This window comes from Tympanuchus pallidicinctus, unplaced genomic scaffold (genome assembly GCF_026119805.1).
Source record: "Tympanuchus pallidicinctus isolate F22 unplaced genomic scaffold, pur_lepc_1.0 scaffold7, whole genome shotgun sequence".
NCBI lineage: Eukaryota > Metazoa > Chordata > Aves > Galliformes > Phasianidae > Tympanuchus > Tympanuchus pallidicinctus.
In genome coordinates, this window is record NW_026294791.1 from 22,401,818 (window position 1) to 22,414,716 (window position 12,899).

The window sequence follows — 12,899 nt, forward strand, 5'->3', positions numbered from 1 at the left end:
CATTTCACACGAGCACAGCAGGTTATAGAAACAGGTCAAGATCACTCTTGGAAATTCTTGGTAAATCTGTGAGATTTGAGCAAAGTTCAGTCTTCAAAGTTGTACTTCCGTAGCTGGCTTTTTCCTCTGTCAAATTATCGGGTTTGGGATGCTTTATTATGACTTCTTTAAATGTGAAAGTCATAGATGTAGGGAATGAACAAGAATAAAGATGACTGGGTCCCATCTTTCACATCTAGACATTTTCATATGCTTTGTGAAATGGATCTTTAATAATGCATATTTTGTATTATATAACTATTCAAAAATCCGACTGCTCAACTCCAAAACACTGCTGGATGTAGTAAGATGCTTTAATTATTTGAAAAATTGTGAATGCACATCAAATTATCATATACAAATTTCAAGTGATTATGTATATGTATTTAAAGCAATCATGCCAAGTGCTTTCTCAGATTTAAACAGGAGAAAAAAAAGATAAATTTATAAAGATTTGAAAGGTCTGCTCAACAATTTTTTTAATTTACTTTGTTGATGTAGTTTTAATTCGAAGACTATGGAAAACTTAGTATGCTCTATTATACTTGAGTTGTTGATAACCCCTAAAAGTGTAATTACTGTACATTTCTGTTTAAGCATCCTAAATTAATTGAAATAGCATTAAAATCCTCCATGATACTTTATTACAGAATTATTAAAATAATATGCTAAGAACGGTTTATTTTTTCTAATGATAATTAGACTGGTGATCAGAGAATTAGTCAGATACCCACCTCTCTGGATATAGTCTATGTTCATCTGTGCAAACGTATGTATTTCCACTGAGGGTTTCCCACTATTTCTTTATAGAGTTACCAGAAAAAGTATAAGGGATTATTTTTATGAAGATGGACTTTTTTTTTATGTTTTCGGCCAGGAATTAAGAGATCCCTGACAGCCTCCTGCTCTACTGCTCTCTGGTTTTCTTTGTGATAAAGTCAGGAATGTGGAATTCGAAAAAGAGCACTGTCAGGCATCTGCGATTTCATTATCACACATAGAATCACTGAATCATAGGATGGCTTGGGTTGGAAAAGACCTCAAGGATCATCAAGCTCCAAAACCCCTTCCTCAGGCAGGGCTGCCAACCTCCATATCTAACACTAGAACAGGCTATTTCAAGGCACTCTTTTCCTTAGATCACAACCATTGGTGCAGCAGATTTTTTGGGCTTCCTTCTTGGCCCACTGAGAAAGGCGACTTGACCTCACCTCTTCTGAAAACGAGACTTGGATTTGTAAGAGGGAAAAATGGCTTGCTATATATTTGAGTAAATTATGTAATTTCAGCAGTCCTGATTGCTGTCCTCACCGTGACTTCAATCAGCAGAAATTCCCCAGTGCTGAAAGGATTCCGAGACGGCGCCCAGGCGGAAGTTGTGATTTTCCACTGAAGTTTCATTGCAAAATGAATGGTAGCTGCGGGACTGCAGAACAAAACCACATCCTCCTTGTAGCTCAGCCTCGCCTCTCATGTTCATTTCTCTGCTAACCGCTAGTGCTGAGGAAGAAAGAAATGAAAAAGAAATGCAGAAAGCCAGAAGAAAAAGTAGGTGATAGAACAGGCTATGGGTATCGGAGAACAGCAAAAGGATCAAGTTAATATAAAATGAAAGTTACTAGGGGTTTTTTTTGCTTGATTAATCTTACTGTTACCTCTTGTATTTAGAATTATTTTTGATTGTGAATATTCCTCCTTCTCCATGTGGGTTAGAATATATTTTTCTTCAGGAATATATTACAGCTCATTCTGCAGCTAAAAATACGCTATAAATCTTTGAGGAGCAATGAAGATCACAGTGTGCAACTGGAGACACCCAAAAATCCTCTCATTTCTTGTGACACGATGACAAATTCTAATTAATATGGTTACTCCACTAAAACTGTTCAGTGCTTTTTAGGCTGGGTACTAGCAGAAACTTCTCCAAAAGAGCAGTGAGGCATCGAAACAGGCTGCCCAGGGAGCTGATGGAGTCACTGTCCCTGGAGGTGTTCAAGAATCATGGAGATGTGGCACTGAGGGACGTGGTCAGTGGGCAATGTTGGTGGTAGGTGGATGGTTGGACTGGATGATCTTAGAGGTCTTTTCCAACCGCAATGATTCTATGATTCTATGGTTCTGTATTTAATTAGGAAAAAAAAGGAGTCATTATTAACATTACTTCGTCATGAGTGTAAGCATACATTACAACTTGTGCATTCAGAGAAGAAAACTAAATTAATCATTACTAGAAAATGTATGAAGAGAAGATTGCTCTGTTTTTTTTCCCCCAAATAGTCAGTTAGCAAGTGAGATGTTTTAGTGAAAAAAACTAAGTGAGATAAATACAAAGGAAAATGGAGAGTTGTGTTAAAGAGCATGTATTATGAAACATCCCTTTGCTCTGAATGCTAGGAACATTTGTTAGAAAGCAGCTTTTTATTAAGTGATGTCCTTAATTCATTGTCATTCACAGTATGGCATCTACCACGTTTCTTCTTCTATTTTAAGTGGTGTAGAACATGTTTAAAAGAGGTTTTTAATTTTTTTTTTCTTTACAAATAAGTAGATGAAAGGGAATAAGTGTATTCAAGTCCCATGAAAGGAATTTATTGAGTCCATACTTCTAACAAAAAACTGATGGTAGACCACAGAACATTTCACTTATAAAATGCAAAATCACTGCAACAAATGAAGAAACTACTGGAAAAAAATATTAATTGCAAGATTTTTACTAAAAAAACTCAACTGTCATAGTGTATTCCATTCTGTTTCTAGAATACTTCTCCACCAACTTTAGCAGAAGCAACGACACATACATTAAAAACAAGCCAGTTAAGAGTTCTGTTTTGTACAATCACTTTAATAAAATATTACCTACCCTGAGTTGTAACAGGAGGCACCTACAAATTCATAACTACTCAGGCCTCTAGCTTTTACCTTCTCACAAAAATGGGAGCCACCTTTTGTCATTTCTGTTGTCTTGCTTCTTTGCTAGTTCCTTATACTCTTTTGACCTTAGAAACCTGGGAAAAGAGTCTTTTGCCATGAGACTATAGATTAGCCTCTGGGCATCATCAAAACAACTGAGGGTGGGTTCTGAGATGTTCTGAGAGATGTGATTTCTTGTATGAAAGTCAATATTAATCTGTAGGAAGGAAGGAGGAACAAAATCAGTGTCAGTTTGATTGGAATGCTGAGGTCTGTTTGTGTACAGGACACAATCAGCTTCTGAATTTCCTCCCACATACCCAGGCTGATGCCAATTGGCAGAGAGGTCATCCCTTTTTTTTTTTCTAGCATACCATTTTTTTAATACCATTTATTTGGTTCTTAGACAATTGGCATCGCTGCGGGGGGGGAGAGGGGAAAGAAGTGCAAACTTGATTTTGATTATTTCATCTTTCTGCCAGACCAAATCCTATGAAGTACAGATCACCAAAGGCAAATTAGGGATTAGAGCAAATCAGGCTCTGTTTCACACAAAGTTCTCCACCTGGTAAATTGCTGACATAACGGGGAAGGGCAGCCAAGTTGAAATGAGTTTTCCGTCATTGTAGGAGTTTTGGATTTGAACTTTCCACTTGATTCCCATCCTCAGTCGTACCCAAAGTACATGCAAAAAAATCTTTACCTCCTTTGGAGCATCAGCTTCAATGAAGTCAGCGTAAATCTTTTGGGCTTTGGCTGCGATCTTGGTGGAAGACTTGGTTTTTTTGAAATCTTCACAAGCCAGCCAGAACTCTACATTCTCCTCGCTGAATTCTGACTTCAAAAACTTCCTGAAAGCTGCCAGGCCATCTGGAGAAAAATGCATGAGACTGAGGGGTAGAAGGAAGCTGAAAAATCAATATAGATTCTATAATGTGTGCATTTATTTGCAGGATATATATTGTCACTTATGTTTCTGAAATTGTTTTTCCCACCAGCCAGCAGCTAGCCCCAGGAGGCTGTTTTGGGGAAAATAAGTAGGGCATGAAACAACAGCAGTGGTAAGGTGATGAAGGGAGTTCTGCCAGTTATTCACAGAGGAAGGATCCCAAAACCTGCTTTGTGTGAGCCAGTCTCTCCAATGATTCTTATTCAAAAAGAAATCAGGATCATGGTGGTCTATAAGAGGATTTGGAGCAACTAGACAATCAGGGATGTGAGGCTGACCCCACTCTAAGCAGCGTGCTGAACATTAATTTGTGCTGTGGCAGTGTGCTGCTCTCAGAGTTGAGAGCCTGGCTAGATAGCTTCTATGCTGCTTTTCAGGTAATGAGTTTCAAGTCGAGCAAGGCTTACATGCCACCAGCAGTACTGTGGCTCAGAGTACATGGTTAGGTGGGCAGACAGCAGTGTGCAAACCTGATGGCAATGTCTGTGAGTTGATTTGACATGGTTTTGTTATTTTTAACACTTTTCATCTACTCTTACCTTTATTAGCAAGTAGTGTATCCACAGAGTCAGACCAAGCCAGTGTTTCTTCTGTGTTTGACCTATGGAAACAACATCTATCCTTGAAAATAGCATCATGATCTTTTGCCTGTGCAGGCCATGGTAGCTACTTTATCATTTGGATATCCCACAGAAGGAGCACTTTTTGGGGTGGGGGCATAGAGGACCCAGTCTCATAAAACAGAATGTTATTTGACACTGCAAAATTCATCCATGAAACAACATTAATAATGTTTGCAATTGATTGAACTACAGTAAAAACATAGGAGGGATATTAACGTTCTAAAGTACTGAATTCCTTCTCAAGTTCAAATGGATTAACCATCAATATGACACTTACTTCTTGGAATGAGTAGAATTATCTACACAGTTATCATGCTAACACTGGTAACGTTATGGGCTTTTTTCTGCAATTTCTCAGCAATATAGAAGTTTGAATACATGTAAATAAGGGTCAAAGTAAAAACTTTCAGTTCTATTAAACTTGGCTTTGATTGAAATTAACACTTTATGAGCTTTTAATTTAAACCTCCAGCAGAGAAAAAAGCTCCCTTGACCAGCATTATTGTTACTGCTTACAGTTTTTGTTTGGAAGAAAACAGTTTCATAAAAATGAAGCACTGTGCAGAGATGTGCCTCTTAGCACACAACTTCTGATGGAATCACTGTGTGCCTACCTGCTTTCCTATGCTATTTTCCTATTTAGTTTTCTCAATATCAGGCATCTCCAAATGAACGTTAGTCTCATAACTACCATTTAGCAATAAGGAAGAATAAATCTGACTTTGGTCATATTCTTGTCTCAGATTGGTGACATTGGTCATATTCTATTTGTTAAGGAGTACATTTCTTCACTAAACCTCAGTTCAATAGTATGCAACTGGAAATTTTTTTGAAATAATTTTTTGTTGAGGAAAAACTAAAAAATACATAAAATCTGAAAGATATCCTCTAGCAAATCTTGCAGGCAGGTCATTTCAAGAGTCAATCAGTTTTTCATGTTACCTCTAGGCCCTGGAACGTGTTCAAAGGAGGGCAACAAAGCTGGTGAGGGGTCTGGAACACAGGCCATAGGAGGAGAGGCTGAAGGAGCTGGGAATGTTCAGCCTGGAGAAGAGGAGGCTCAAGGGAGACCTTATTGCTCTCTATAACTTCCTGAAGGGAGGCTGTAGTGAGCTGGGGGTCGGCCTCTTCTCTCGTGTCATTAGTGATAGGACCAGGGGGAATGGCTTCAAGCTACAGCAGGGGAGATTCAGGCTGTACATGAGGAAGTATTACTTTTCAGAAAGGGTGGTCAGGCACTGGAATGGACTGCCCAGGGAGGCGGTGGAGTCACCGAGCCTGGGGGTGTTCAAGGAAAGGCTGGATGTTGTGTTGAGGGACATGGTTTAGTGGGAGCTATTGGGAATAGGTGAACGGTTGGACTGGATGATCTTTTAGGTATTTTCCAACCTTGGTGATTCTATGATTCTATGATTCTAAAGACATGTAGTGAAAGATAAAGGATTTACTTAAGCCAGTATCCTGTAATCTACTGCAAATAGACTGAGTGGGTTTTTTCAAACATCCTTTGAATTCTAGTGAAATTAATGCACATTTAAAATACAATTTTTTAAAAAGTTCAGTGGGAATGAAGAATAGGCTTTGCTGACATTTTGCACTGAACAAAGAACTCGAAATAAAACAAATAGTTCAAAGGGCAAGGCCAGAGCAGACTAAGTGAGTAAGTCATTGATTACTCCCTCCCCTCCAAATTTTAGATGCAGTTTTTCTATACAGTGAAAAGAGGATATGAACACTACAATACCTGGAAAGGTATCCAACAGATCCCTGCCTCATGTTGCTTGTATTGAAACTGTTATATTTTATACAAAGACCTCGACAGGAAACCATGTTTCCCACCCTGTGATTATTTATCTTACACAGTTTACAATGGCATAGGGATTTGAAACTGAATTTACATTCCAGGTGAATGTAATCATCACTTGACTTTCTGGCAGCTCTGGAAATATTTGTATGCCTCTTCCCTCTCATTTGGTAGTAAGGAGGAACTGAACAGTTTGGAAGTGTTTTGTTTCAGTGCAGTCAAAACAAATCATGGAATTTCTTACAGACACATAAATCATATTTTCTGACTAGCCTCTGTTCCTCAAGAAACCTCACAAATTAATTGTTGTGGAGGCTGAGCATTCTGTGTGTAAGGGCAGGCAGGAAGAACCAGAGGTAATGGAGGGCGCTGTTGGGCTGGCAGAGCGTCACAAGCCATTGGCAGTGTCTGTGGTCATGATGGGTGAGAAGCTGGGATATGTGAACAACAGAGTGGAAAAGGATCCCATGTACCACTAGTGCTATTTTCTATGTATATTTGTCAAGAGCTTATGTGATTATAAGTAAGAAAAATGCTTTTTTACACTAAGGGCAGTGAGGCATGGCACAGGCTGCCCAGAGAGGTGTGGGTGCCCCATCCCTGCAGATAGCCAAGGTCAGGCTGAATAGGCTCAGAGCACTGATGGAGCTGTGGGTGTCCCTGCTCACTGCAGGGAGTGAGACCAGATGGACTTTAAGGGTCCCCTTCAACTCGAACTATTCTGTGATTGTATGATCCTATTATGGTGCTACCATGTACTGTAACTGCAGTTATATTTATAATTATTACAGTTGGTTTCTGCATTGACATTTTTAAAAGCAAGTGCTTTTGGAGCTGTTGGTTTACTTCTCTCCAACTGCACAAAATGATATTTAAATAAGTAGAAGAAAATGATATATGTATTTATAAATATGTATGCATGCATACAGGAGGGAAACTGGAGAGCAAATACATTCAGTCTGGATTGAAAAACAGAAATGAAAGCTAAACGTAGCATCATGCAGTGCTCTGTGAGATGTTGTGTGCTAATGCAGTTAATCAGCAGAGAATTTCTTTCAGTGACAGTAATAAACTCTAATTAAATATAACAAATTTTGGGTGCTTCAGCAGAACAAAAAGCAAAGATAAGACAGTATAAACATAATTCTGCTTCTTTTCCTCATCAGTAATACTATTTGATTTAACATTTATTAGTCAGAGAATGATTTCACTGATTTCATTGGATTTGGATGGGAATGGCAAGCAGAAGTGACAACAAGGAACCAAAATCATCATTGTAGAGTGTAAGGGGGAAGGAAAACAAAAAGTGTCCAGATCATTTAAAAGTTGACCATCTCATAAAGAGCCTAAGATTAAAATAGCCATAAAAAACAACTCACTTCACTGGCATTTTTTGTTCCACTGTCTGACTGTCACGGGTAGGGCAGAATTTCTTTTCCTGACTGATCTTCAAGCTGAAGGTGATATGATAGCAGGAACAATACAATTAGCACGTGCATCCCCACAAAGTACAGTGCAAGCTGACAGACTGCTTTTAATACCTCCTTTACAATTTTCTCTTTCAGAACTATGGCTTATTTTTCAGCAGTGGCCATGCTATCTTACAGTTATGCTCTGAACAACATCTTATTAGAGAAATCATCTTACTGACTGTGGAACAGCAGGATGCAAAATAGGTTCAGTGCACCTAGCTAGAAAATTCTTCATTGTATTTCTTTGCTCTTACTATTGTATCTGCTCTAAGCACACCTGTGACTTATCCATTACCTTATACATCTCGAAGGTCTAAGCCCTTGAAGTGTTTGTCTCTCATTTATTCAAACAAGTCTTCTTACACTGATGCTGCTACAAACAATGGGGTCGTGTGGTATCTGAAAACTGTAAAGCAGCAATTTCTTCTGCTCTTACTGATACTTCATTTGGTGTGATCTCTTCGAAGAGCATCACTCCGTCCCAGAAACGTCCTCATATAATTTTTCCTTTTGCTGTGATATCTCTTTGTTTATTCTTTTCTTCTCGACACTTTTCTTTCTCAGTATATTCCTTGCTCCCTTGCTCTCCTGAACCAGGAGGCTTTTACTTTCAGGCCTCTCTCCTTGTGGTGCAGCCTAATCCTTTTCTGCCCTTACCCAGCTTCCTTTATTCTCCTTTAATAGAGAAATATATATATATATATATATATATATATTAGCTTAAGAATAAGATGAATGTTGGTAAAAGAACAAATGGATATAAACAGTAAAAAAGTTTCATTGGGAAAACAGAAGGCTTCAGAAAGTACCACTGATAATTTTCCCCAGTGGGGTTTTTGTCCTCTCTACTTCTCTGTACTTCAAATATAGAGTCTGATACATTCATGAAAGAGATTATTTTACATTGTCGCCTTTGATGATAGGAAACTAGGAACAACGACCCAAGGTACCCCTTCGAGCCCTAATTTCTTAATACTGAGCAAGATTTCTGGCAGCAAAATGAAGCTATTGGGTGTTTTTTTTTTTGCACATTTCTTATCTTTGAATCCACTTGCTTCTAAAAGTAATAATGGAATGACAGAAATAAGAACTACCATCTTTATTCTCTGCCACTAGTTATTTGGTCTAATTTCCACAGAATATATACCATGAACTATAAAATAGTGCCAGACAAGACCAATATTTTACTGAAATTTCATAAGGAGAAAAACTGTCTCGGTATTACAACACATCCATCAGCTACTTGTGCAAATGTTTTGGTTATTCATAATACACTACATCAAACAAACAAGCTCTCTATTGACCTGCAATGGATTTACGAGTGCACTGCCTTTGGCGGATGGTAACAGAGCTAGAACTGTAGGAAAGGGAATGTGGAGCTGTTGGTTGCACATTTCATCCTTCACCCCTATTGCTTGATAAGGACCAACATCCTTTATGGAAAGGTATTGGCTGATTGGAGCAATTAAGCTTATCATTTAGTGTTCTGCTTAACCACACCTGAGCTAGATACCAGTATTTAGCAACTCTTCAGCTTGCATATTGATGTATTAACCTAAGAAATCCCTTGCATTTTTTATATTTCCTAAAAGAGTTGCCTTGTACTCACCTTAGTGCAATGTGAGCAAATGTCACACTCTCCCACAAAAGTTTTAGAGTGTTGCTGTCAGGTTCAATATCTTAATGCCCTTCAGCACTTGGCCTTCGTTGAATCCATTCCACAGCCAGGCTAGTTGGATATTACTCCATATAGCATAACCTCAGGAGGAAAATGAAGGTTCTCTTGATCCAAGCAATACAAGTAGATTTACCACCTTTCTTAAGTTGGAAGATGACCTAGGCACTGCTGGCATCCTAGTGAAACGTAACCACCTGTCATAGCAGATGCAAATCCATTTTAGTCACAGCACTATGTAAATCTGCATCTTCCACCTTCCAGTAATACAGTGTGGACAGCTTACAAACACATTTATTTATTTTTTTTCCATGTGAATAACTTTGTGTATCTTCAGTATGCCACAGAGCTATTTTGCATAAAGAAATTAGCTGTTATTTTCCACCCAATCAATGTGTCCCTTCAGGTGAAAGATTTGATTTCCAGAACAATCTGTCAAAATGTTTTTCATCATGTTGTGCTCCTTATGTACATGATTTCTAAGTGCTAAACAAACACAAATGTTGACTAAAGGGGAATTGGAAGCAATTCTCAGAACAAAACTATGCAAACTTGAAGAGTTTAAGTTAGTACTACTCAGCAGATTGTTTGTCCCAGATCTTGTCCTGGATGAACAAACTACAATTTTTATAGCAGCAGATTAACAAAAGTTCCTATTTGCACAAGAAGCCTGTATGGTGCATACTTAAAGGGCAGTATCAGAATCTTGCACTTGGAGATGGATATAAATTGTACCAACACAATAATATATAAAAAGTAGGCATGATGTCATAGAGAGCTCCTGAGCCATAATTCCCTATATCAGTTGTCTTCTGTGTCTTGCCTTGCTGGTGGTGTGTCCCAAACCAAGATGGGATGAGTAATGGATCAAAGGGAAAACCAATATACCACTGTCCTTGATTGTGAAGAAGCAAGTTTCTAAAATACAAGAAAATAGCACACTGAAGAAACAGCTGCTTAGGAATTGTAGTTACGTTCGGTTTCAGCTTAACCTTCTGTTCCGCTTGAAAACAAGGTATTGACTTTCACAGGGTTGTTCTTCACGCTACTTAATTTTAACTAAGTTTTCTAATGAAGCCAAAGTCTGATTCATAATAACTCCTCTTGTGAGTTGACATCTGAGATGTTTACGCCAACACATGTTGTTTAGGAAAGTAGGGATAAAAGCTTTAAAGTAAAAACAGGCAGCTTTCACGGCTCAGTTCTCACTGGCCGGTGTTAAAAAAAAAAAAAAAAAAAGAAAAAGAAAAAGAAAAAGGAAGATGGCAACAAGACAGCAGGAGAAAAGAAGAAATGGAGGCAAGCTGGATGTTGGGTAGAGGACTGATATTTATATCTTTGGCATACAGCCACACAGGAGCTAAACGGTCATTTGATTGAGACTTTTGACTGTAATCAAAAAAAAACAGAGGGGGGTCTAACACAGGTATCTGAGCAAGGTGTTCATGCATGAGCATATAAAGCACTGAAGAGAAGATGATTTTATGCTTTTTTTTTTTTTTTTCAGTTGGAGCCTTTCAACGTTATGCATGGAAAATAATTTGGAAGGGAGAGGGAACTGTATTCAAAGTTAATTAAGGCAGCTGAGCAGCTGGGGACAAAAAGAAAGGAGAGAAAAAATAACCTGCCATTTGTGAGTCACTTACTTGCCTCTATACACCACAGCTTCTAAGAGCCACATTATCAATTGCCTCCAGTTGCGGTAGAAGGAAACCTTTCTTTTCCTTTGAGATTCATTATGTTAGAACTCAGTCCTCTTGTTTCTTGTCAGAACAAATATTAATTAAGTTGTCATTTGCACAATATCAAATCCCAAAAGCCAAAGAAAAGATGTGAAGATGTGTATTTTGATGTCCCTCAAGCTAACAACAGCAGATAATAAATCAGTTAATTCAATGCATCTAATCAGAGCTAGGTAAAAGAAAATAAAAAGGCAACAAACATCTGTGCTACAGAATTCTGTAGATTTTTTCCCTCATACATTGGAGCTGGAGATTTTACTTATGTAAGGAACAGAGTGAAGTGTTTATTTAGGCTAAAGTGTTGTTAAGAGGTACTTTGAGAGCTCTTACTGAATACTGAACAACACACACAAATCCAAAAAGCTGCTACATAATGTAATTCCCAATAAAAATATATACCCAGCAGGCTTCGTATGTATTATTCACATCAAGCCAGAAAAACAAGAGGATTTATTTAACTGTGGCATTGATTCTGCCAAACCTAGAGAAGTCCAGCGATGGTTTCTGGCACTGTCCATGCTATAAATACATCCCTGCAGAGCTAGCCTTCAATCTGATCAATCCTGTCTCTCTGAAGCATGGAGAAGTGTCACGGACTTGTTCTAAACCTGTTTAGTTCATCTTTCCAGCACTTGTTTTTCTGCCACAAAAAGGAATCTCCTCCAGAAAGCAGATAATTCTGTCCTTTTGGTTTATCTTTGTGTCCTTTGTCTTCCTTTCTCTGAATTTATCTCTACTTTCTTCTTATAGTAGTTCCCATGGCCTCAGTCTGCCGTAAATCATGGTTCATAATTATCTCTGAAAAACATACATGCATGAGTAGCTACCAAGAATAGCTTATTTGTTTGTTGTAATTACAAAACTCATGCAAGGGACTAGCACTGTCAGTACTACAGAATGATGGTTGTGAGGAAGGCCTCCCTGGCGATAAGCAACATTTTCCATGTTCCTGTGAAAGGAAACAAAGGCGCCTGCTGACTTCTATTTATCACTGCAGACAGTTTTGAGTAACTGCTTGGGTTTTTTGCTAAGAAGGAAATGTCTTACTCAAAGCACTGTATTTGTCATTTCTCTGGGTTTTGGAGCAGTAGTAAATGCATTCTTTTACATTTATTTCGTCCACGGCAAGAGCAAATATTAGATTCCGTGAAGGTATGAAGTAACATGATCACCAGTTGAGAATCTGGTGGCAAACATACAGGTTTTGCACCTGTGTTGTAACAGACCCACTGTTATCTCTCAAGTGAACTATCAAGTATAGCATTTGAGAGCTGATGTGACTCTGGGCAGCCTAATGATCTAATGGCTGGTAACCCTGCACACAAGTGTGGGGGTTGAAACTAGATGATCATTGTGGTCCTTTTCAACCCAGGCCATTCTATGATTTCAGAGGATGCTATTTATGGAGGGGAGCACACAAGGGAGCATTTATGTGCAGTATTGGATAGTCAGCTTTAGGACACAGAACTGCATACTGAGAACAACAGTTGATTGTGTTGTTTAACTGGCCTCATACCTAGCTTAGCATGGGGGAAAAGCATGCTTCCTTCTAGACAGACATATGCATCCACATGACCAGATGTTGAATGACACATGTTGTGTTAAAAGGGCATTCTTGGCCCTTGACTGCTGCTCATTCAGTTGGAAAGAAAAAAGAAAAAAAGAGAGAGAATACAAAAATTTGA

General features: G+C 38.5%; 1 protein-coding gene across 4 annotated transcripts; it reads right to left on the reverse strand.

The window, feature by feature from the left end:
• Window positions 1–419: 419 nt before the first annotated feature.
• On the reverse strand, window positions 420–12,782 carry RGS21 (regulator of G protein signaling 21). Of its 4 annotated transcripts, XR_008202358.1 has the most exons (6): window positions 9,407–12,782; window positions 7,705–8,472; window positions 4,438–4,514; window positions 3,653–3,819; window positions 2,900–3,166; window positions 420–2,157 (listed from the first exon to the last, which is right to left on the reverse strand). XR_008202358.1 is itself a non-coding variant. In XM_052666492.1 (5 exons), the coding sequence occupies exons 2-5, from the start codon at window positions 7,713–7,715 to the stop codon at window positions 2,963–2,965; spliced, it is 459 nt and encodes a 152-aa protein (XP_052522452.1). In that variant the 5' UTR covers window positions 7,716–7,779; window positions 9,407–12,782; the 3' UTR covers window positions 420–2,962. The 4 variants fall into 4 exon arrangements, 3 of the variants coding, with proteins under 3 accessions (XP_052522452.1, XP_052522453.1, XP_052522451.1); XM_052666492.1 differs by having other exon boundaries at window positions 420–3,166; window positions 7,705–7,779; XM_052666493.1 differs by having other exon boundaries at window positions 420–3,166; window positions 4,438–4,499.
• Between the last annotated feature and the right edge of the window lie 117 nt (window positions 12,783–12,899).

What these genes read in the sequence shown, in the direction of transcription:
- RGS21 (XM_052666492.1), bottom strand. An exon ending in TACACTACTTGCTAATAAAG is followed by an intron (nt 3,820 to 4,437) that starts GTAAGAGTAGAT and finishes ATTTTTCTCCAG; the next exon opens with ATGGCCTGGCAGCTTTCAGG. An exon ending in AAGCTGATGCTCCAAAGGAG is followed by an intron (nt 3,167 to 3,652) that starts GTAAAGATTTTT and finishes TCCTTCCTACAG; the next exon opens with ATTAATATTGACTTTCATAC.